This window comes from Haliotis rufescens, unplaced genomic scaffold (genome assembly GCF_023055435.1).
Source record: "Haliotis rufescens isolate VD_foot unplaced genomic scaffold, xgHalRufe1.0.p SCAF_17, whole genome shotgun sequence".
Taxonomy (NCBI): Eukaryota; Metazoa; Mollusca; class Gastropoda; order Lepetellida; family Haliotidae; genus Haliotis; species Haliotis rufescens.
In genome coordinates, this window is record NW_025963857.1 from 17490394 (window position 1) to 17516778 (window position 26385).

General features: G+C 39.1%; 1 protein-coding gene across 2 annotated transcripts in view; it reads right to left on the reverse strand.

The window, feature by feature from the left end:
- Positions 1 to 26385, reverse strand: part of LOC124137969 (zinc finger protein 521-like) — a 72252-nt gene that overhangs the window by 11004 nt on the left and 34863 nt on the right. For both annotated transcript variants that reach the window (XM_046504438.2, XM_046504437.2), the window contains exons 4-5: positions 16111 to 16370; positions 12604 to 12743 (exon numbers count right to left, since the gene is read on the reverse strand). In XM_046504438.2, coding sequence (XP_046360394.1) covers positions 12604 to 12743; positions 16111 to 16370 — 400 coding nt within the window. The remainder of the gene's footprint in view (positions 1 to 12603; positions 12744 to 16110; positions 16371 to 26385) is intronic.

Sequence of the window (26385 nt, forward strand, 5' to 3'; positions counted from 1 at the left end):
TGTGAAGTATCTCTTAAATATAAGTTGATAGATGGCAAAGTAGACAAAATTTGTCATAGTAAAATAAAGGACAGGTACCAACAGTAAAATAAAAAGGTATTATCCATAAATTGTCTACTTTGTCATAAAAAAACTATTCAAGCAACATCATATCAAGAATAAACACCAAGTACAACTACAGACACTAATAAAAATTTACCAAGCATCTGTCCTACCTGAGCCGGGAACAAACAACTGTATCAACGTCACACAGGTAGCAAGGCGCAACATTAGCACTGTCACAGGTATACCATACCAGACAATAACAACCTTGAGATACTCCCCCACACCCTACTGCTGCCTCCACAGCAATTACTTCAGTTCCATATCGCTGGCACAGTACAATGACTGAGATTACTACAGGGTCTGTTGATGCATCCCTGGACAGCTTCCGCAACGATGAGTTGGTCACAAAGAGCAATCTACACCTACGAGACCAGGTTGGTTGGTTGGTTGGTTTGTTGTTTAATGCCGCACTCAGCAATATTCCAGCTATATGACGGCGGTCTGTAAAAAATCGAGTCTGGACCAGACAATCCAGTGATTAATATCATGAGCATCGATCCACGCAATTGGGATCGATGACATGCATCAACCAAGTCAGCAAGCCTGACCACCCGATCCCTTTAGTCGCCTTTTACGACAAGCATAGTCACCTTTTACGGCAAGCATGGGTTGCTGAAGACCTATTCTACCCCGGAATCTTCACGGGTCTATGAGACCAAGAATTGGAAGTAATACTATTGTGGTGTAAACTTGAGGGTTGTAATTATTTCTACATATATGATATGTTTGTTGTTTAACACAACACCCAACATTCCAGCTATGTGAAGGCAGCCTGTGAAAAATAAAGTCTGGACCAGACAAGGCAGTTATTGATATTATGAGGAAAGATCCTCACTGTCGGGGTACAACAACATGCAATCAACTGTCATGCGACAACTAGATACATAAGGATGCCTCTTACAACCAGTACGGGTTGCTAGGGACCTGTTCAACCTGTCATTCCTACGTGTCCCTACAAGACCATGAGGTGAGGCGAGGTGAAATGGTGTCTAATGTCGCATCTGGGCGGACGCTCTACCACTAGGCCATGGAGCGGTAAAAGCGATAATATTGTAGTGATAGCAAGGGCTGTAGTAATTACTCCTGCTTATATATGAAACCAAGGGGGTACTATTGGGGACATTTAAGTACTGAATTAGTGTTGGTCTGCAGGGAATTAAAGCCTGGACCAGACAAACCAGGCTTTTTTTCTTATTACATTGCCATAGTTTACAGGTCCAGAAACTTCAAAGTTGTCAACAGAGCAAGAGAAGTAACCATTCATTTAATGAAACCACTTAGCTTTCATTATATTTCTTATTTATTTCCCCCAACTGATAATACATTTAAGGCTTTTTAACTTCCTCATTACTTCAGTGTGACATTTGGGTACAAATACTAGTACCTTTATCAAGCACTACAAAATAGTGCTTTTCAGATTAATAATATATCCCTTTTCAGATGTTTAGGGTCAGCAGATCCTTAGACAAAGGCATAAGAACATATTGTTTTACAATTACTGAAATACTGGGCATTGTAACTGTTTCATTGAAATTCAGTTAATCCAAATGGTTTGGCTCGTCACGCCGAAGACCTGAGTTCGATCCCCGACATGGGTACAATGTGTGAAGCCCATTTCCGGTGTCCCCCGCCGTGATATTGCTGGAATATTGCTAAAAGCGGCGTAAAACCATACTCACTCACTCACTCACTAATCCAAATGGTACTGGTCCACATGATATTTCCAGATTACTAAATGATGAGTATTTGGTAATGTCCTATTGTATTACCAAATTCGACGTAATAAGTGCCCAGGGAGCTCTCAAATTTAGAAATAGGGGGCTCTTATTAGAAAATAATATTACATAGTACATTAATCAATCGGAAGGGATGCTATTTGGGATTGTTCACTAGCCAATATATAAGCAAATATCACTGTGGGCGCTTATTAGAGCAGGGCGCTTATTACGTCGAATACAGTAACATAGACATTGCCAACATCTCCAAAATGTAAAATGCAGTTTTATTCATATCAGACTTTTTACTCTGATACAGTACCTCCCTAAGTGATGATCTGAGGTGAACTTTTTAATCAGCTAATCAGCATCAAGGCTTCTAAATTCTTGGTACAAGAGAGAGTAGCATTCAAATCAGCTTATCTGATTTTTGTATCTCAAAAAAAGGAACTTAAAACGATCAGTTCTGAATGTAAATAAAAAAGGCAGACAATATATTGTGGATATTTTATACACCCTTTCATTCTGTGCAAATCTGTGGTGTATTGGGTGTAAAACTTTGAATATGACTTTCTTAGTTGGCATTGTCAGATTTTCATGTTGAGGTATCGTATCGGAGTAAAACATCTGATTTGAATGAGATTGCAAATAATGTTCATGTCATTATAATAAGCACCAACTTGTCTTGTTTTGACTCTCACGCCAAGCATGGGTACTGTCAGTCTTTTATACTGATGGAGATGCTTCATGGAGTATTTGATTTATGTTCCGGAAACAAAGCTTGATGGATGAAAGGATGCACAGATACATGGACAGATACTTCAAGGTGCCACAGTTAGCTGTAGTATTGATTGCACATACTCCGAAACACAATATTCCTTTTCCTGTTAAAATCAGAATCGATGTAAAAGTAAAAGGTCAATAGGATGTGCATGTGTGTTGCATTGGAACCATGCAGATGCACACAAGGCTACCCTCAACACAGTCAGGTTACAAGGGAAAACATTTGTTTTTTCCCCAGGTCTTGCTGAAAAATGTATTCTAAAGCAGTGTTTGAAATAATTTTAAAACCCTACAAGACAGTCAGGCTGGTGACCCATAAATGTTACCTGCCCATCTTGCCCAAAGTTACCTGCCCGCAATCAGGTAAAAATAAGAGATAAATCATGTCTTGATTCAGTTGGAATAATACTAGCAATTACTTGAGAATCTACAAGGAGTTATAATGAAACTTAATACAGAAAGTTGGCTTAAAATTATCTGTCAGACAGTTGGGCAAATAGAAAATTTCATGCAGCCTGACAGAAAAGTTACCAGTCACGGACAGGCGGGTAGGTAGTTACCTTCGCAAGCATCTCAATTATCCAGTGTCCTTAGAGAACAACTATATCAACACGAGTCGAAAAAAGTTCTGAGGTTTGCCATGGGGTGTGGATATGCTTTGATTTCAAAAGACTCAAGGGTGAGATTCTGTTTATCATACCCAGTGCCTTGAGTCTAAAAAAGTACAGAGATTTGCAGAGACATTACTGATGTCATTTGAATGTGACGTCATGGCAACCAATGATGTCACAATGGTCTGCAAAGCATTGTGATGTAAGTTCATGGTAGTAATATGGTATGGTGTCCAGTAGTTCCAGGGTAATAACATAGACATATGCTACACTGGACAATCAAGGTTTGAGAGAGAGTCAATAATAATTTGTTATTATTTTTCATCATTGAAGAAATATTCCATGGTAGAATTGACATGAAGCTATAAGAAGAGTCCCACACAACCTCTTCACAACTCTGAATGACACCTTGACCTACACTTACTGTGACAAAACAACAACTTACTCTCAGGGTTGTATAGTATGACTCTATATTATCGGTAAATCTCGTAATCCACACTCCCTGTTGACTGTTTACTAATGCAAATCTAAGCACGATATTTCATCACTTGATCGAATACAGGACAAGCTGCGGTAAGTCATGACTACTCATAAGTATACACGTTAATTTTGGGGGGATAAGTTTTGGGAATGTTTCTGAAGTGGAATTACCCCTACCTCCATTGGAAATTGGTTAGAAAAGAACCCATTTGTTTCGATGAAGTCCCTTGACCCAACCTAGGTTGTATGTATACTGAGTATGCATAATCCAAAACTGAAAGTAATGTACACCACATAATCAACACGTATCACACCATAAAACAGTCATACCGCGATAATATAGAGTTGCCCGCCCTTGAGTCGCTAATGACAGGTACTTTATTACAGGACTTGGTAAAGAAAATCAGCAATCCTAATTAATGTTTTATAAAAGTTGAACAAAAACCAAGAAACTTTTGGGTATGACATATTTAATAGGTTAGAAAGTGTGTGCCATTATGATCCATTATAAATTAACTACTACGAAAATGTAACATAACATCCTACAAGTGGAAGTTCAAACAACATTTAGTATTTGGTACTGAGTGAGTGAGTGAGTTGGTTTAATGCTGCTTTGAACAGTATTTCAGTTGCATCACAGAGTGTCAGCTTGAAGGGCGAACGGATTTAAATCTTGGACGTTTACCACTTTGGTGAAACCCATGATCATGGCATGGCGCTGATAAAATTTGATGAAAGCAAATTGGATAATGGACTGGCACTGAAATTACAACTTGAAGACCTAAAGCAGCTAATTGTAGCAGCTGTTGTCTCTGAGAAGTCGAAAATGTTAAGAGCTCATAACCTGGTGTACAGCAAGCAAGTTACAATCACCATAAATGGCCCCATGGGTGAGTAAGCAAGATAGATTTAACATTGGCAGAAAAAAAACATCATCAAAGAAATCAACCAATTCCTTAAAAAAAACAGCACCATCAAAGTACCACAGGAAAGAAAAAACTCAAGCAGCACAATATGCACTGGGAGAATATTATTCAAATTAATCAGTGGCATGGGTCATAGAGTCCTTGGGGACAAATAATGGACAATTTCAATCATTTAAGAGATTTACAACAAACAAGACAAAAAGTGAGCAGGGCTCACTAATACCCTGACTTTGACGCCAACATATTTCTAAGTTCACGACATGAAAAACATTTTAATTTTTCAGAAAATACACATATCAGAACCAAACTTTGCACTGCACCTTTTCTATTAGAATGGAAACTGTTCCCTAAATTTGAAAATAATCTACACAGCAGTATTCAAGTTGTAGGTCGCACAAATGTTCAAGTAAATTTTTCAGATAATCCAAATATTGAAATAAAAAGTGTTTTGGGTTATAGTTATAGGTCACAAAAAAAAATGTCCTCGGAAGGACAGACGGATAGATGGATGGAAGGAAAGAAAGACGTATGGACAGACTGAAGTCCTTTGTATAACTATACATCCCGCCCTTTCAAGTCGAGGGTATAATAATTATCCTAAAGTCAGATTTAGAGGAACATTTCAGGATGTAATTTTCTTTTATTTGTTAGATTGCTAATATGTTATCATTAATCAGTGAAAACCCAGAAAACTGAACTAATTTCCTTGCTATTCATGACTGAGGCAGACATTTTAGGTTTAGGGTCCTTCACAAAACTTATACATTCCTTCTCAGAAATCCATGAACAAAACCAAAAATACCAAATTAAAACCTACATATGATCCTGTAGATTATAAGGAAATAACAAACTATAAAATGTAGCATAAATGCGTCCATGTTGCAAATACATTCAGTTACACCCTCAAAATTCAAATGCCTACCTTAACGAACTGCTTCCAAACACATTAGCAAATTACTTCTTAATGGCGTGTTATCTCATCTCCTACAGTAAGGCATTAACAAATTAAAACCAGAAAATTACTTACAGAAGAATAAGACTGATTAACCAACATCGGCGTTACAATGAGCACTTTGTGTTCTCCTGATGTAAAACCTGTTGTTTTGGATCATTTCAAACATTCGACACCGACAGCTTAGAATGATTCCTCAACATTCCATGAGGTGGAAATGTATCGGAGGAAAATCAATTCGTGGGTTACTTGTTCCTACATTGTGTCTTTATCATGGAAGCCTGAAGCTCAATACTCTTAATGCTAATGGGATAAATAGGTGATAACACCTCATTTGTATACCTGGAAATTCCACGGAAATAGCTGAAGGAGTGACACCATGGATACAGTATCAGACACTGCGACAGGCATGTGGTATTGTTTCTATACGATCAGATCAAATTTCAAGTGTGATGACTAGATGACTGAAGACTAGATTTTCCTGAGTTAAGATACACTGTTTTTCAACAAAGATGGAGGAATGGTGGAAGATACATCTTCTTCACGACATTCCATTCATTACGATCTTGCATGTCTAGAAATATATACGGGAATGTTCGTCGTTTTTATAGAAGCAGCTATTGTTTCCAGTCACTACTTCATTTCCCTGTGCCATGATGTAAACTATTAAAAACATGAAAACAAGATTATCTTTTAAAGATATAAGATATAAACATCATCTTTAGAAATGGCACAATAGACGCTTACTAACCATTTGAAAGAAAGCCAGAACCCAGGATTAAATTAAGTATACCTGCGCAAGACAGTGCACCGCCTAACACAAACTTGATGACAAAGTATCAACTCACCCTCTTTCTCCTGGTTTTGACCGTCTCACAATCTGAATAGCCCGCAAGAAATGCAATATACAAAATAAATATACGGACAGCTTAACAACCTTGATGTACAGAAATAATTTTACTGTGCTGTCACGGTCCCTCCTGGGAAATTTAATCTATGGGGCGAGTGAGAAGAGGTGACATTTTCAATTCCAGGTACATATCGCTATAGTTTCACTGCTAAGTAAACCTGTTGCCATGGAAACCTAACATCAAAGTTTCTTTATTAATCTGCAAAGATACGCGACATCTCCAGGTAGGGTTTTTCTTTGATCAGCAGAGATAATAAATTGGAGACGGGCTGCCAATAGTCTGTTCATTGCACACACATCAGAAAAGGTTAATAACGATGATGATGGTGAATGAACTCCCTTGGGAGGCAACCGAGTACTGATTTCTGTCTGCGGGGAGCCGAGACACATGTATGGAAACCCTCAGGGGAAATCAACTCAATACCTTCCCTGAAACAATTACGGAGATGCTTCAATAAAACTCCTGAAAGAAAAGAGCAAGCACATAAGGAAGCTTCGCTGGAAAATATTGTCTCGGGGGATGAGAGCATTTTGCATACAGCAGTGTTTTGGAGACAAGCATAAATTATTCAAACTTTGTTATAAACTTGCTGTATTCCTTATGGTTGCAGAAAGGACTTTGTTAAACACTGTCTGTGTGGGAATATTGTAATGTAGATTTTTATGACATTGTCGTCTTGTGAGTCGGACAGCCTGTCTGTGATTTCCTCCAGAGGATCTGCTGGAGAGCTACAGAATTCAGAGTGATGGTCTCTTGAGAATGTGTCATGAAATATTAATGCATATTACTGTCTGAATAGAAGAAGAACAAACTCCTTTGGCAATGAAGAAATTCATCAGTGTCTTTAAATCAGATATATTTCCAGGCTGTAAGTTTTTGCACGTCATATTTGCCAATGTCTGTGTAGAATATGTGGAAGTTTGGATACCTTGGAGCATCAAGATTGACTCATTAAATAACTAGCAAGTGCCTCATCAATTCGTAATCAGAGCACCTTCCCTGAAGACTGCTTCCCTCCAAATCTGAGAGCACACTTCTCTGTAACTCATGTCAACTGTGTAGAATATCAGGTTTCTCTTCCCAATGTAAATTATTTTAAAACGACTATTGTTGTCCTTCAAACGATGCAGACCCTGGCAACCGATGCAGACCCTGGCAACCGAATACTAAAGAAATAACATGGGTATCCATATCTCCAAAACAAAGACATGTTGATATTCTTGTTGAATGTCTGTCAACAAGTCCGTCTCCACGATGGTATGTTTATGCTGGCCATACTGATCTTCATTATTTATGCCTGGATACACATCGGCAGAAGTGACAGACGGTGCATGCTGGGAGCAGGGAACAATGGAGCCTACATGGTATATGTCATTGTAGCACGAGCCCTACAATACAAGAGCAGCAGGATTTTTTTCAGAAACACCTTGATGAATATAGTACTTCGGCAGTACTTGAATTTAAATAAGATTTTACAAGTCCGTAGCGACTAAGATATATTTTGTAATCACACTGTTGTTAGTCACCACATTCACATCAATGATACAGAGATACGACATTGGTCATGCCCACTTGTCCTCAGCACTGTCTGGGGCAGTTGGGTAGCCTAGTGGTTAAAGCCGGGTTCGATTCCCAACATGGGTACAATGTGTGAAGCCCATTTCAGGTGTCCCCTGCCGTGATATTGCTAGAATATTGCTAAAAGTGGCGTAAAACCATACTCACTCACTCACTTACTCAGCACTGTCTGGCGTGGTTGGGTAGCCTAGTGGTTAAAGCTGGGTTTTATTCCCAACATGGATACAATGTGTGAAGCCCATTTCAGGTGTCCCCTGCCATGATATTGCTAGAATATTGCTAAAAGCGGCATAAAGTCATACTCACTCACTCGGCACTGTGTATTTGTTCATGTTAACTAGATGTGGACAGGAAACAACCAATCCCTCTAGACTTTTACTAGTCTTGGTCTAATGGGCTAGTGGATGCGTTTAACCCAGATGATAAAACAATTTTGTCCGTATTTATCCAACTGCAATGTAAGCACCTACAAAGAACCTAAGAATACTGTATATTCTTACAAAATCAATTTTTAAATTATCATATTTCATAATAATATACTGGCATTAGTCACATAGTCAAAACCCAAATTCAATTTGCTATAGTGTCTATAGGACAAGCCGGTATAAATCTTTATTATTTGTCGTCACAATATGGCTGAAATATTGCTGATGTGACGTTAAATTCTAACTCACTCACTCACTCACAATTATTTGGATGGTTTTCTTACACACATACCATCATGAAGACACTGTCTGTACTGGCGACAAAATACGAAAAAATAGTCTCTTTAATTAATCTCTCGTCATGGAAACTAATTATCATGCATACTATGATGTAATACTGTATTTTTCTGAAAAAAATCCAGAGTAAATATTTCACTTGAAAGAAAAGGGAAATAGATAGACCTGGAATACGAATTTTTGTCATCCTCAATGACAATATGCTTTTCAAAGTAAGATCATTAAGAACCAACATAATAAATCAAACACTACTTTTTTTCAAATGAAAGAGTTGAAATTTTGAGAGGTCATGCCACTGAGGAAAATAGCATCTTTGTCAGGTTATTCAATGACATAAACTTCAACAGTACATGATACGTACCCTGACAATGGTGGATGATATTGTACATCAGATACAGGGGAAACAACTTTGTTAGTCTGTCACATTATGCATGATACAAATGTTTACTTATTGACAATTGATACAAAATACAATCATCACCTACTTCATCAACACATTAATGACATACATTGTGCATTATGAGAGCTGTTTTTTTCTTTCTTTTATCATGTTTATATAGTTCTATTTGATAAGGAAGTGTAAATCTCCAAAGATGTAGAGCGAAGCACAAATAAAAAAGGAAATTCCAACATATTAATTGGCTAAAAATAGACTCCCCTGAAACATCGAAAGTTCAGTCTGTCTCTCAACATCATGAACCAGTCTCAGTAAGAAAGACTACTTTAAAAAAAAAAAATGAGTGAGTGAGTGGGATCCTGCTTAAGTTATACTGCAGCAATATCATCGCAGAAGACACGAAGAAATGTACCATACAAGACTATTGAACACTTTAACCAATAGATCACCCCACTGCCTTGAAGCCTGGAAGCAAGACTACAAACTAATCATTCATGTAAATAAGTAATAACACAGTAATAACTGACTCACAGACTTGAGGCAGTTCAAAGGCTTTCCATATTGTCAAAATGATATTTACATGGGGCAATATGTCAACATCAACACCATATAGCTACACCTCTTCACGTAAACACATTTCATAATTACTCAAGCTGCAACCAAGCAAATGAAACTTTGAAATTTGATCCAGCACTGAATACACGTGTATCAGATGGAGAGCCAGGAGGAGGTTGATCTCCATATCTGATCACAGTAAATCAAAAAGAAGGATCTAACTTCCGTATCTACCTCTCAGCATCATGAAATATTACCCGTATGCTCCACTGAAGTATGTCCTAGGTTCTCGAATGTTTGAATAGAGTGTTGATGAAACCAGTGGAAGTGAGGATGAGATCTGATGACACACCGGATCCTGTTACATCAAGTTATAATGAGTCCCATACATCTGTGTAAGTACAATGACTTTGTCAAAACAAGGGTCAAGGGTCGCACACAGATCATGTTACGATGAAGGAGATTGACGTGATCAAATCACTGTCGGAATTCTGCTTCTTGACACTAACAGTTGAACTGTGCAGTTCCTGCTTGTAAGAGGAGTGAGTCAGGCTTGGATGATTGCATATCCTGATGACACAGGATCTTGTTCATAGTAATCACTGGTTTCTTTGGTCAGGACTTGATTATTTAAAAAATGGAAACTACACTGTTTGTTTGTTTGTTTGTTGTTTAATGCCACATTCAGGATTATTCCAGCTATATGATGGCGGTCTGTAAATAATCGAGTCTGGACCAGATAATCCAGTGATTGACATCATGAGCATCGATCCACGCAATTGGAATACGATGACATGCATCAACCAAGTCAGCAAGCCTGACTACCCGATCCCATGAGTCGCCTCTTACGACAAGCATAGTCGCCTTTTACGACAAGAATGGGTTGCTGAAGACCTATTCTACCCTGGATCTTCACGGGTTGGAAACTACTGACTGGCATAAAATAACAAACAAACAATTAACCAAAGTCGTCACCTCACCAACCTGTCCACAGAAATTGTTTGTTTGATATGGAAAATTGTCCTAGAAATAGAAGCAGTGTTTTTAATCAAGGGGACCCTGTCTGCTGTAAGGTATGCAACATACACCTAATAAGTTTATTACATGTCATGTAACTTTATGTGAAAACATGTAACATCATATACATATACTGAATTGAATAAGAAATATTTAAAAAAAATAAAAATAAGGAGATCCTTGGTTCCTTGAGTTCCTGTACATATTCCAATCTGGACCAGACTAACCAGTGATTGATATTATGAACAATGTCCCACATCATCAGGTACAGTGACACAAAATCAACTAGTTGCCTCTCGTGACCAGCATAGGTTACTGGGGAACAATTCTGTTGTGGAATCCCAAAGGGGTTCGCTGATATCTATCAATGGACCTGATGGTGATCCTGTTCTATGTCTCAGCTTTGATACCAGAGGATGCAACATATGAGGCAGATGACACGTGAGAAGTGATCAGTCCAGGTGGTCCACCACTACTACGGACCATAAACAACCCCCACCCCTACACATCAACCACTACCACCACCACAACAACCCCCACCCCTACACATCAATCACTACCACCACCACAACAACCCCCACCCCTACACATCAACCACTACCACCACCACAACAACCCCCACCCCTACACATCAACCACTACCACCACCACAACAACCCCCACCCCTACACATCAACCACTACCACCACCACAACAACCCCCACCCCTACACATCAATCACTACCACCACCACAACAACCCCCACCCCTACACATCAACCACTACCACCACCACAACAACCCCCACCCCTACACATCAACCACTACCACCAATACTACTACCACCTCCACCCACAACAACCCGCACCCCCACACATCAACCACCACCACCACCACCTCCACCACAACTCAACAACCATCACCCCCACCTATCAACCACCACCACCACCACAACTCACATCAACCACCACCACCAAAACCCACAACAACCACCATCCGCACCCATCAACCACCACCACAACCCACAACAATCACTGTCCCCGCCCGTCCAACACAACCACCACCCCTACCCGTCCACCACAAACCACTACCACCACAACCCACAACAACCACCACCCCCACCTGTCCACCACAAACCACCTCCACAACCCACAACCACCCATCCACCACAACCACCACCCCCACCCATCCACCCCCACCTGTCAACCACCATAACTCACAACAACCACCACCCCTACCCACCTTCTGAATAGATCTTAAGAAGTGAACTCTTTCATGCGACTTGACTGTCAACAGTCATTAATGTCCACTTTAAAAATTAGATTATCAAATTTTTATTCCAATCAATAAGACTATTAAGAGGTCTGGCCCTCTAACATAAAGCAGAGTGAACCTATTCAAGGCTACTATCTGCTGAGGTCTGAAACCAGACAGACTTGCTATGGCAAACAGGAAAACACACTACTAGCAACCAGTGCTCTAACTTCTGTTGCAATCAACATAAAATATGAAAAAAAAATCTCTTGGTGAAAATATTACAGAATAGTTTCAAAACAAAGTATTATTATATGACCATAAAATTGCCTTGTGAAAAGGAGAGAAAGACGAAAAAATTCCCCAAACTGGAACTTAGCTCAAAATCTGAATGCAGTGTAAACCATGGGGTTCCGAGGGTCTAAAGATTGTCTGCATTGGGCTTTTAATCTTTAACCTGAATCATTAACTTTAATAGGTAATACCAATCGCAACGACCCAATGCTTAATTCCAAACTGAAAACAGTATAGGACTACATCCTTCTGTTCATGAAAGTCAGAAACTTTGTAAACTGACAAACCAGTCTGGGAGACAAAACATAAGTTATTCGTTACCTACCTGGAAAATGCAGCATTACACTGCTGGCACTTGTACTTCTTTATGCCTGTGTGGAGTTTCATGTGGCGATCTCGACTGCGCTTATGGCGGAACAGACGATGGCAGTGGCTGCACTTGAACGGCATCTGGTCTCCATGAACCTAGCAACAACCATTTCAATTTTAGATCATGTAAATTTCTGTGCTTTTTGTAAACAGGGCTGTAATAAGCATATCATGCAAAATTCCATTTCTACTTGTTTTTGTGGGAATATTGATTCCAACTGGCTAAATTGGTTGATAGTTTGCACTAATTAATTCCAATATTGAATTAATTTCACATTCATTGAGCTAAAACAACCCAGATAAATCAATCTTGTAAAAATGTAAAAAAGTACTTTGAAAATATTAAAACTAAAAACTGAATAAGAAATCTTCTCGAAAATTAAATTACATTGAATTCTTACATGAAAATACAAACTTATACATTGTACTTGACAACCCATAAAGCAATATGTATATTCACCATACAAATACATTACACATGAGGTAACTTGTAAGTCGGTGAAATTTGACTTCGAGGTGATACAAACATAAAGAAAAAGCAGTGTTCCAAACACTGACACAAGCCTTAAAGATTTGAATTCTTATTGCTTGTCCTTGAGGACTTCTTACTCCCGATAAACATCAGTTTGAATAAACTCTTCAATACTGTCTTCCAGCTATCACAAACATCTGAGAGTGTCAGGAGGGATCTCCCAGCAGAATGGCCAACCTCAGCTTTGAGTATGAGTGAAGAGGAGGATAAACAAACAAGCCACTTCCATATGCAGTGTTCAAAATTCAGGGGTCCTTGGTCTTTGAGGTTTGCTCTTCTAGTATTTGAATCTAGGGTCGCCTTAATATTTAAGTTTTAGCAATGGATGATGACACGGACACCTTGACTTTCACAGTGATATGTCAGTGCTGTATGAATAAGGGGAGGTTTTGCAATAAGATGTATGCTCAATTAGTGAACTAGAGTAAGAAAATTGCATATTTCAATCTTGTCATGCCAATTCATCATCCGAGACCAGTATTTGAAAATAAGCATGTAAGTCAAGGGTCCTTATGTAAAACTCTGATATACAATTCATGTACCCCCGGTACTAATTTCAAATCCTGCGATACTGAAAACACCTGATACTAATACAGTACTACAGAGTTCAACATTAAAGGGAGACTCAGCTTGGGCATATTGGCAGACCTAGCAAGTTTGATTAAATTATATTTGTACGTTGTTTAGCACCGTACTCAGCAAAATTCCAGCTGTATGATTGCAGCTTGAAAATATTCAATATGGAACAGACAATCCAGTGTTCAATATTGTGAGCTACGATTGACACCATCGGTGTTTGATGACATGCAAATCAACAAAGTCACCCAGTCTGACCACCCGATCCATTTGGTCTCTTACGACAAGCACAAGTTGCTGGGGACCAGTTCTAACCCAGAATCCTCATGGGGTTGATTAAATTCTGTGATTTAGAACTAACTACCCACATAACACAGCAACATCTCAATCACATATTTTATACTCAATACAAGATCTGTACTACTCAAAAAAGCTAAGAATCACCTGATTTTTTCATATCACTATAGCTAATCTATCATGCCATGACAGATTAATGATAGTAATATGAAAGAATCTGGTAATCCTTAACAGTTTTGGAGTAGTATAGATCTACACGGGAAATGGTTATCAGAGTGCAGGGGTTCATCCCCTTTAAGAAGGGTCGATGAGGGTTGCTGCTATACAGGGATGAGAGTGTTTTTTTCTAAAGGAATACTGAAAAAAGTTATCAAGGGGTCTGGGTGACAATATGACTTATGCTTATATTGTAATAGCATGTATAACAGTGACCCTTGATGTAGGGAAATTCTCATCCCGGGCTATAGGGTTTCAATGTATGGAGGTCATGAGAACAACCATTTGACTTTCATGCTTAATTTCAAACATTGAGGAGTCCCAGTGTCAATTATTTTTTTATACTTGAAACAAGAGATATTGTGGAACCTACTGAAACCATTTTGGCATTTGTTAACTCATAAACCAATAAGTGTTGTTTGTCTATCCATAGAAAAACAAACCTAGCCCTTAAAGGGGGAGTTGGCTGGGGTAGAGCTGCAGTCCCAGCACTTTTCATTCACATCACTGATGACAACTCAAGACCTTGTATGTACTAAAGTACTCACGGAAATGAAAAAAACCCTGTTTTTTCGATCTCAGATTCTAAATAAATGCAGTTAATATACAAAATATATAAATATTCAAACAACTCAATTAGTACTAATTGGGCCTTGGCACAAATACAGCGTATCAAAGGTTTTTATGTCTTTTTACACGTAAAAGTGTGTAAAAATATGAACAAAATAGACTATTGTGAAACTGAGCATAACCAGGTGTTAGTCGATCAAGGTGAATGTCCATGACCTATGACACCTTGACGACAGGTGAAAAGAGGTGCTTGAAACCCACGTGCATGTGATTTGTCAGTGGTTAGTGATTTGTGAGTGGCATTGTGGGATAGGGAATCATCGTCAAAATATCAGAACGTAAAAGTAACTTATCCCCTTCTCAAACAACAACTTACATGTCATTATTATTATGTACATAAACATAGCTGTTATTTTTATTGTTGTTTTGATCACTTTTTTCCAGGCTAATTTGCATAATGCCTATAGCCTGTTTCTGCCATGTCAATTTGGACTTAGTTTTATTTTTGAATGTTGAAAGTGCCTACAAATTACCTCCTGTAAAGTACATTTTGTATTGAGCACTGAGATAAAACTAGCAAATCCAGACGAGTACTTTTCCAGTTGTTTTGTTATTTCGTATTTACATCTACGTAATGCTTTGTGTCGATTATTAAATCCAGCAAAACAGGTTTTTTTCATTTCCATGAGTACTTTACTCACACAGAGTGCCTGTATTATTGACACACAAGGGGCTCGTTACAATGGGCGAGAGGGGCAGTGGGGTAGCCTAGTGGTTTAAGTGTTCGCTCATCAAGCCACATGCGTACAGTGTTTGAAGCCTGTTTCTTGTGTCCCCTGTCTTGATAAAGCTGGAATATTGCTAAAAGTGGCCTAAAGCCACTCACCTACCACATCCAAACCTAGTCTCACCAAATATGTTAGTTCTAGTGTCAGTATATTTTTACATGAACCTGATAATCTATAAAATGTCCAAATAAATAAACATTTGCTTTAAAAAGGGGGAATGCATGTGCATCCCTGTACACACCCCTCCCCTACCCCCACTAGATCAGTGTATGCAGAATTTTATCTGAAATTTTATCTGAAATGTTACATGCATAGTTCCACATATAAGACCCAAGTTTACGATTTTCAAAACTTACAATATAATTTTCTTGCAAGAAACTTACAATTACATGTATTACAGTATAACAAAATGTCCAAGCTTATAATTTTTATTGTGTTTTAAAAAAAATATATCACAAAATAATTTTTCTTATATAAAACTTACAATTTCATGTATTTTGAGGTAAGCCATTCTGGAGAAGGCCTTATCACAGAAATGGCAGCCATAGGGAAAGGCCTTGTTGACACCGTTGGAGAACGGCAGGAGATCGGGAGTGAGGGAATCCGACACTGGCGACCGGGAGTCACTTCCTGTTGGCGGGCTCTTGCTGCACTCCAGGGAAGATGATGATGATGATGGGGTATCCGATCTGGCGGGATTAGACGTGTCATTCAGCATCCACGGGATGGCGATACATGTCCCATCTGAAATATGAAAGTGATGATCTGAGGAAGGGCCATTTTGAGTTCACATATAGTCATGCTCAGATGATGATTTGGTTTCGTTTGGAATCAGAATAAAAGGTTTCTGAATTCTTTGGGATTGATATTGATGTTCTGGTTTGATGCATGGTCAGCAAGATTCCACTCACTTCATGGCAGCTTGTAACGTAATCATATATGGACCAGGCAAACCAGTGGTTGATAGCATCAGCAACAACCCACGCCACTGACATGATGATACAGCCAGTTCAAAACAGGGAGTTGTTTATCCAAATATTGAGATATTTCTGACACAAACACTTCAGAAAATATGCAATGTATCCATACACAATGCATCAATTCACACCCTGTGTGAGTTGCATTTTCAGCTGTTTGCATAAAAATAATAATTTAGCCAACTGAGTAAATATCCACTAAATTCCTTGCCTGAAAACTGTTTTTTCTCTTTCCAAAACCAAATTTGTTCATAAAAATAAAACTGAGAATACAAGAAAAATACAGATGTAGTCTTTATGAACAAAACAAAAATAAAACAAACTTGCAACAAATGGCTTAAATCAAGTATTAAAAGTATCAATATCTCAACATTCCAGCTCTGTTTCCGACACAGCATTTGCATGCAGAGAGCCGGTTTATAAGTGAACTGCATAAATCTTCCACAAAAGATGGCACAAAAAAATAATGCCTAATCTAAATCCGCCTTGCAAAAAAATGAACCAATGCAGCAAACTATTTCTAAATCGGAAAAACCTTTTCTTCTTCTAAAATCTGCTTTCATACATGCTTCAATTATTTGCATAAAAGCGTCAAACATAATTTGTTATCGTTCTTGCTCATTTGAGGGTAGCAGGACAAGGAGGCAGGAAAGGCCCTAATCAAAGAAGCAAGGTTGCACCAAGGGTCAGGCCAACTGAGTGGTCCCTCACAAACCCAGCACAACATATCAAATGAAATCAGTATATTGCCAATCCCCAAGATATTTTTCACTGTTTCCCATTAATATTTATTTGGCTTTATTTATCAAAGATGTCCTCCGGTAATAAAAGCTGATTCCCAGGATAGCTTAGCCATCTCTTACAAAATATGCTGGTATCCGTTGAGAGTTAAGTTTTCTGATTGACTAAGGTCTGCTTGTAGAGGAGTTAATTAGAGCCGTGCCCATAGGGGGCGCTGGTAAAGAACAGCACGCCATATTATGAAACTCTATCATCCCAAGGGAGATTATAAACCAGAGAGCTACATTTTCACGAGTTAATTCTAACGACAGTTTGCGTCGTCTCCCTAAAGTCTCTCATCTCTCGATGTCTTGCATATTATGACAAATGAAAACTATCTTAGGTTTCTTCTTGTTAAAAAATACAATGGACCCCCAGAGGGCTCATTATTCAGGCCAGACCTCTGAATAGTTTTGTATATCCATTACAGGGCTGTCAATATATTCAGGTGTCGCCCCCTGGGAGCCAAGCAACACAGTTACTGCAGGCATGCTGCATCTTGCGGAGGCTGACCGAAATGCGGGGGTTCTACACAAAGTACGCAAACTTGGAAAACTTTCTTCATGTTGATTGGAAAATTCTGACAAACCACATTGGGTTTGGAATTGATGGTGGTCCAGTGATCAGCTTTTTGGTTGGTTGGAATTATTCTATCATTTACACTGATCACACTCAATAAAGAAGAAAATTATGCCTTTTTTATATTGTATTTCATCGACAGTGGTCATTTTGACAATGAACGATGGACAATTGTATTTTATTGCATCAATATAAATTCAATTGTGTTTATAAAGAAAAGGTATTACACATGTATCTTTCGTCCTTCAAGAACTGTGTCTTCGTCTCTGAAACTGACAACCGTAGGAGTGTCAATTCAGACATGGAAAAAAGGTGGACATTGTAATTCCCACATGCATTTAAAGTGCCATGCAATTGGGATTCAGTGTGTGCACATGTCAGCAGAAAAGGCATGTAGGATGCACACAGCGAAGGCGACCGGTTTAGAACCTCCATGTTGAGAGTTATGTGAGGTTGTGTGCAGACATTTTCTGTGATAATTGAACCTTCGGAGACTGGAGAGCTCCCTGGGGCCACCATTATAAGCAGGATGCATCGTAGCCCACGCCCCTGGATACCAAACTGGGGACCTGATGTAATTATTGCCACAGCCACATAGCACTTACCACCTGCCAAGACCCAAATGAGTGATCTCCCTTGGGTGTCTGCTGCTGACTATGTAATCATTCTCTACCAGGTGGAGCCCCCATCGGGATCAGCCAATGGCAAGCTAGACCTCAGTAGGGCCCCTTACCATTGAGGCAACTCCCCAGTCTAATCTATCACCATAATACAGTCCATTTCATGGCTCTTTTCAGAGGCATTTTATCTGCCTATGGAGACCAGGAGGTTTCAAACTGGAGAAAAGTAAACCCCAGCTGCTAAAATTATTTCCGGATCTGCACGAGCTTTATTTCAGGGAGGAGGGAGCCTCCAGTAAACTGAGCGAGACAGTACCCCCTTGGGGACAGCCATGACACTAGTCAATAAACTTGTAGTTTTTACCCGAAATGGGATCAAACGAAACCCAATGGCATAACATAAAGTACTTTGTCTCTTCATGGTGAAACCGAACGAACGGCTTTCTTCAGGCAGACGATTAAGCATACTGGCCATAACATTTGTTTCAGAATTACCAACACATAATTTGGAAATTGTAGAATTTGTATTCTTAAATCATTCCTTTAAAAAGATGTAGGATTTGTAATACACGTTTGTTGACAATTTTGAAATTTTGCACAATAAACACCTCAAACTGCTGTGTTTGTTTATTTGTTGTCTAAAGCCACACTCAGCAATATTCCAGCTATATGATGGCGGTCTCTAAATAAGCGAGTCTTGACCAGACAATCAAGTGATTGATATCATGAGCATCGATCCACGCAATTGGGATACGATGACATGCATCAAACAAGTCAGCGAGCCTGACCACCCAATCCCGTTAGTCGCCTCTTACGACAAGCATAGTCGCCTTTTACAGCTAGCATGGTTGCTGAAGACCTATTCCACCCTGGATCTTCACGGATCTCAAACTGTTGTGGATCGCTCCATGATGTCGTTCCTATTCATGATTGATGATCATGTATCTGTTTCATGTATCTTGTTTACAAGCAAGGGAACACACATTTGAAAGACCGAAGCACAAAAAGTGTTACCTAAATACAGAAAACACATGTAGCACCCTTGTCTGCAGCTATGTAATGCCTTGCTCATGTATGTTCATCACATGTTGGTATGTCAATCTCTTTCCCTTGCACCAGAGGTGTTGCCTATAGGAAGAATCCCATCCTCAAATCTCTGCGGATTTGATGCAACAATGAGGCAAGCCACTTTGCATCAATATTACTCTCTGGCAAAGATCTTCAAGCCATCTTTGTCTTCCACGGAAGATCTGTGTCTTACTGTCTTTGTGACTTATGTATAAGTCTGAGACATCAAATCATGACTTATTCAGTAAGTACATATGATACTATACTGAAAGTGCCACATGCAGTTAGAAAGAACAGTTATCTCCCTTTACTATATGGAACAAATGGTTCATTTCCTGACTGTAAAAAAAACATGTATGCTGAAAAATATTGAAATAAGTTTAATGCAAATCTCCCCATGGGACTACTTACATTCAGCCTTGCAGCCACAGAAAGATACTCTGAAACACCAAAAATAAGTCTAATGCTGAAGACACAAAGGCATCAGAATCTACAGCATATCGACCATTTTCTGGTGCCATTGTCATCAAGGTGGGAGATACACACATCATGTTTCTGGTGCCATTGTTACCATCATGTTTCTGGTGTCACTGTTACCATCCATAATATATCTGGTGCCATTGTTACCATCAAGGTGGGAGACACACGCATCATGTTGCTGGTGCCATTGTTACCATCAATCATGTTTCTGGTGCCATTGTTACCATCAATCATGTTTCTGGTGCCATTGTTACCATTCATCATGTTTCTGGTGCCACTGTTACCATTCATCATGTTTCTGGTGCCATTGTTACCATTCATCATGTTTCTGGTGCCACTGTTACCATTCATCATGTTTCTGGTGCCACTGTTACCATTCATCATGTTTCTGGTGCCACTGTTACCATCAATCATGCTTCTGGTGCCATTGTTACAGCCATCATGTTTCTGGTGCCATTGTTACCATCAATCATGCTTCTGGTGCCATTGTTACCATCAATCATGCTTCTGGTGCCATTGTTACAGCCATCATGTTTCTGGTGCCATTTGTACCGACAAGGTGGGAGACACACACATCATCTTGCTGGTGCAATTGTTACCATCATGGTGCCATTGTTACCATCCATCATGTTCCAGGTGCCATTGTTACCATCAAGGTAGGAGACAAACCCATCATGTTGCTGGTGCCATTGTTACCATCCTTAAGTTGGTGGTGTCATTGTTACAGCCATCATCTTTCTGGTGCCATTGTTACCATCAACATGGGAGACACACCCATCATGTTGCTGGTGCTATTGTTACCATCCATTATGTTGCTGGTGCCATTGTTACCATCCGTCATGTTGCTGGTGCCATTGTTACAGCCATCATCTTTCTAGTGCCATTGTTACCATCCATCATGTTGCTGCTGCCATTGTTACCATCAAGGTAGGAGAGACATCAACATGGGAGACACATCCATCATGTTGCTGGTGCCATTGTTACCATCAACATGGGAGACATGCCCATCATGTTGCTGGTGGCATTGTTACCATCAATCATGTTTCTGGTGCCACTGTTACCATCAATCATGTTTCTGGTGCCATGGTTACCATCAATCATGTTTCTGGTGCTATTGTTACCATCAAGGTAGGAGACACACCAATCATGTTGCTGGTGTTATTGTTACCATCAATCATGTTTCTGGTGCCATGGTTACCATCAATCATGTTTCTGGTGCCATTGTTACAGCCATCATGTTGCTGGTGCCATGGTTACCATCAATCATGTTTCTGGTGCCATTGTTACCATCTGTCATGTTGCTGCTGCCATTGTTACCATCAAGGTAGGAGACACACCCATCATGATGCTGGTGTTATTGTTACCATCCATTAAACAGTGATGCTACAAATCAGATTCCACTAAACTTGAGATTGAGACTACACTTGTTTACTGCACTGTGGAGTACTGGGTACTGACATACACTAATGCTGATAAATGAACCCAATGCTACGAAGTCTTAACATTACCTACAGGTAATGGCACCTTGTAAGGCTCACTCATGCAAAGTTTCAGTTTTACATACAACCCTGCAGTTTCAGTTTTATATACAACCCTGCAGTTTCAATTAAATGAAAGATGTTTAATAGACAGGAAGACCTACATGTCATAACTTCAGGATACTTGTACCCCTTGTTAAGGCACGGGTGGCCCAGTTGTTTGAGGCAATTGTTGTGCAGAGTTGCATTCCTTGGTCACGCCAGAAACCTATGATTGTGGGTTTGAGTCCCGGTTCTCCCCGATTATGTTTCTAGGTATATCAGCACCACACACTCGCTTGTGGGTTTCACCAAAGTGGTAACATTTGAGACCTGCATTACATCAGGAATTCCTCCTGCATTAAGCTGACATGACGTGATATAACTTGAATACTGTTCTAAGCGGTGTTAAACCCAACTCACTCACTCACTCTACCCATGTCTTGAGTCATCCGATACTACATGATTACACATACTTGCCATCACAGCCCTGTAGCCACCAGGGATGCAACAAAACCTGAAATATTTACAGTCCAGAATAGTGATTACATGCAAGGACATCCGATAAAACCATGAAACTCTACAAGCCCAAGGGATTCCTTTAACATGAGACAAACTCCTCATAAAAATTACATTATAAGTTTTCAGAGGAGAGAAAAAAATTAAAATTACTGTCTGGGCAAAATATGACCATCTGGGAATTCCGGAAAATAAAACATTTTGCTTCAAATCGAATTATTCCATAACATGTCACATCAGTTATTGGCTAAGCACATATATTGGTTATGTTGATAAGGAAATGAATCAACTCATTTTGAAAACAATAGTCAGTTAAGATGAAGATGCAAATTGCAGTTATGTCTTCCACATTCTGTTGCTGATGCCGATATCTGTAATACCAACACTGAACATCCCTAAAGAACACGCCATTCATTATCATTCCGTCTCCACAACTACATCTCAGATGAAACAAACAACTGACAAAACTGATAATAGCATAATAGCAGTAATTTAATTTTGGTTTTTAAGTAATACTCATTAGGTGACAACAGGATGAATTAATCCAACGGGGGCCACAAAATACAAACAATGGCCGCAAGTTGTGTGTACAAACATGGTAATGGTTCCCCGAACACACCTCCTCTCCATGTGAACAATGGCCAACACTGATGCACATCACAAAATCTGTTAATCAGCCTCAAGTCCCAGCGCTGCCTTCCAAAAACAGAACTTAAACCGAGAGCCATTCTTGTTTGACAAAAGTTGAAATAAGTCCATGGGGGATGGTCCTAACTTATTAATAGGTACTTTAATTATTGATCGACTGCAGTGAGGAGGCTTTAAAATGAGGCATTTATCATTTCATTTGAAGATCAATAAATTATCTTGATTGGCATCGAGGGAATCAAAGATAACAAATTCCCAGTTTCTTTCAATGGCATTTACTTTTTCCAATGGCTTGAGACTAGTTACCCTGGGACGTTAGCATAATTGCATGTGACACAGCCGACTGCTTCAAAAATGTATGGGGCTACCTTGGGATCGGAGTTCTGGGTTACACACTGAGTGCTGGTGCTGTGACTTGGACTTGGTGGGGCATTATAGAACGTAACAGACATCGTATGGGAATGATATGCACTAACATCATGTAACACATGATCAGGCCTATAATCTGTGCCTCATTTCCAGCTGGAGGCAGAAACCATTAATCTTTTGTCTTCATGAAACAGAATAGATGCTGTAGGTAGTTTGTGATTTTTTCTTTAAAAAGAAAGCTAGGCCCTTTCCACAAAGCCACCTGTAACTATTGTATTAGTCTGTCTTACAGACCCTGATACAAATATATATCAAATACAGCCCATGCAAGTCTAGAATGATTGGCAAGTCTAGATTACTGCAGTATCAGAGAATGAAGAGAGTCACTGGGCTCCCTTTTATTATATTTTTATTAAGATAACTGAACAACTGTTTTTTCTGTACGATATCTTCATTTCAGAGACTAGATGTTAGTCTATTATTGTATGGCTGTAAGAGATGTTATCGTATTGGAGTTACAATGGTCTAAGCGTTTTGTTGAAATTTGTCCAGGATTAACCAAATCAGTAGCACACATACCCGAGGGCCCTGTTCCACAAAGACATCTTAGAGCTATGACTTTTGTACCTCTGTGCTAATGTATGGGAGTTACGATGGTCCTAAATTGAAGTCTCTGTTGTGTTAATTGTTTGAGGATTAAATAGCCAAATCAGTAGGACGATTGCTAGGACTGGGACGATGCACCAACTGTGCGATTCGATACAAATCAAGATACTTTGTTCATGATATGATACATATGATGATACTTGCATGAGCTCTTTTCTGTGAGTGCATAAGTGTCCTTTTTCATAGACAGGATGGCCAAATACCTGGCACAGTGACAATTTACAGTGTCAAGTATGGCGCAATGGATGAAAATGTTTACGTTTTCACTACCGATTTTCACTACTAAGGTTTTGGTGCAACAGTTATTACAGCAAATACTTTCACTTTGTGTGCGACTGTGATTGATACTCGTATTGAGAAGTAAAAAATCGCGATCCACCGATGCATCTGTGAATCGTCCCACTACTAATAATTACCCCAAAGTAATCAATGGAATGTTGCTACACATTACAAGTTAAAGGAAATATGTAAATGCTCACATGTTTATATATTTCCTGAAATTGGTGCACACTAAAACAGAGAAATAATACTGTTTTGTTAAAGATAAATGTTAATTTGTTAAAATATTTTGAAACGTTTTGACACAATTTATGGATAACAACTTCTTTAATATACCCCTGTACTATTATAGTAACATTTCGGCATAGATCCTTGAACAATCGACATGCAAGACTGAAGTAAATTGTGTCTAACAATTTACCAACCAACCTATGATGCTTAAAAACCAAGATGGCATGATGGCTACATACTAATACCAATTAAAGGCTTTATTAGAAATAAACAATAGAATCTAGGGCTAATTTATATATATTTCTCAAGACAACATAAATTGTTTGGTACATATTTTCCCTTGGCATTTGTCAATATCTTATCATCTGCTTCAATATCAGTGATTAGGTATCATTGATTTCACGTCTTAACGAGCCTTAGCCGAGTTTGCGAAGTAGGTAATTAGGTGAGCCGAAATGAGGGTTTAACGTGGCATTCAAGATTATTGCATGTGTGTGTGTGTGTGCGTGCATGCGCGCTTGTACTCCAGGCTAATGACAGTTTTATAGAGATACCATGCTGCAGATAAAGATGGACTGAGACACAGCATAGTGACCTTGAGCCAACCAGTCCTTGTTTTCTTTCCTCTATGCCAAGCGCCAGGCAGGGTAACAACAAGTACCATATCTTATCATCTTTTGGTATGGCACAGCTGGAGATGAAACCCCTGGCCCTTGACTCTCAAGGCAGACACTCTTTCCACTAGACCACTGAGGCAGTCCAAGTAAATAATTACATGGTTAAAAACATGAATCTATATCTGTTCAGAAATAATCACTATCAAACAAAATATGCATGAAAGAAAGACGGTGGCAAATCCAACATACAAATAATTATTAAATTAATGAAAGTATTTGAGATATAGGTTTGGTATGAAGGAAAGCCTATTTCCATTTTTTTCAATTTGTAAGTAAGAGATCTGACCATCACAAAATACTATGTTCTAAATTTTACATGTACTTACAGACATGATAAAACTGTAACCCATTGCACAGTTGAAAGATGGCTACTTAACTGGTGGTGTTTGCAAGTACCTGCAAAAACACTAACAGCACCTTCACTGCCATTTACTCAAATATTCAAAAATCATAAAATACCACATTGTACTTCCAGTCCAAAAAACATCACTTACAGACCTTGACCCTGATGAACAAAGCTATCTTAGCGCTAAAATGATCGTAACATCCATACTTTCACATTGGCTTACGACAGTCGTAGTGCCAAGATCGCTTTGTGCAAGGGGGCCCTTGACCTTTATCAAGAAAACTTTAAAGATCCAACAATCACTAAGTCTCGCATTGTACAAGTAAAATTGCAACAGTAACTGGCAATGAATCATGCAAACATATTGATCACAACCTCAACGGTGACCTTGACTTTTGATAGACATGGCACCAACTGTATTTGAAAAGATACTTGGAAATATAAAGTTTCAAGGCTGTAGAGGTAACAATGCCCTAGTGCATTATGTTAAACCATTCATACAATCTTCTCACCATGCCACTGAGATACTTGTATTTTCATTTAGAATTACCCCATTACGATCCCCTTCATTCACACCAAGGACCAAATGCATCAGTGTGACATGCATTTATACCTCCTCTGATGACAACCACGAAGCTTATCATGACTCAATTTTCAATCCCACCTGTTGCATACCCCAATAATTCACACCGTCTCCGAGCATCAGTACACATCAGCTTGTAATAAATTGGCAAGATCTGAAACCGCAAGGTGAGTGCTTGACAGCAGGGAAGCTCAAATACGACCCCCGTTATAGCCACAATGTGACGTATGCCTAGACAAACATATGACAGAAATTATTATTGGTCCCATGAGATCCAAACCCAGACAAGTGGTGAGACAGGGTTGTCCCTTAATACCCGCAGTCTGCTGGTTCATGGTTAAACCAGTTGCAGTGTCAGAGGGTCAACACCTGCATACTATTACCATACAAACTTCAATAGCCAGCCACTTGTAATGTTTA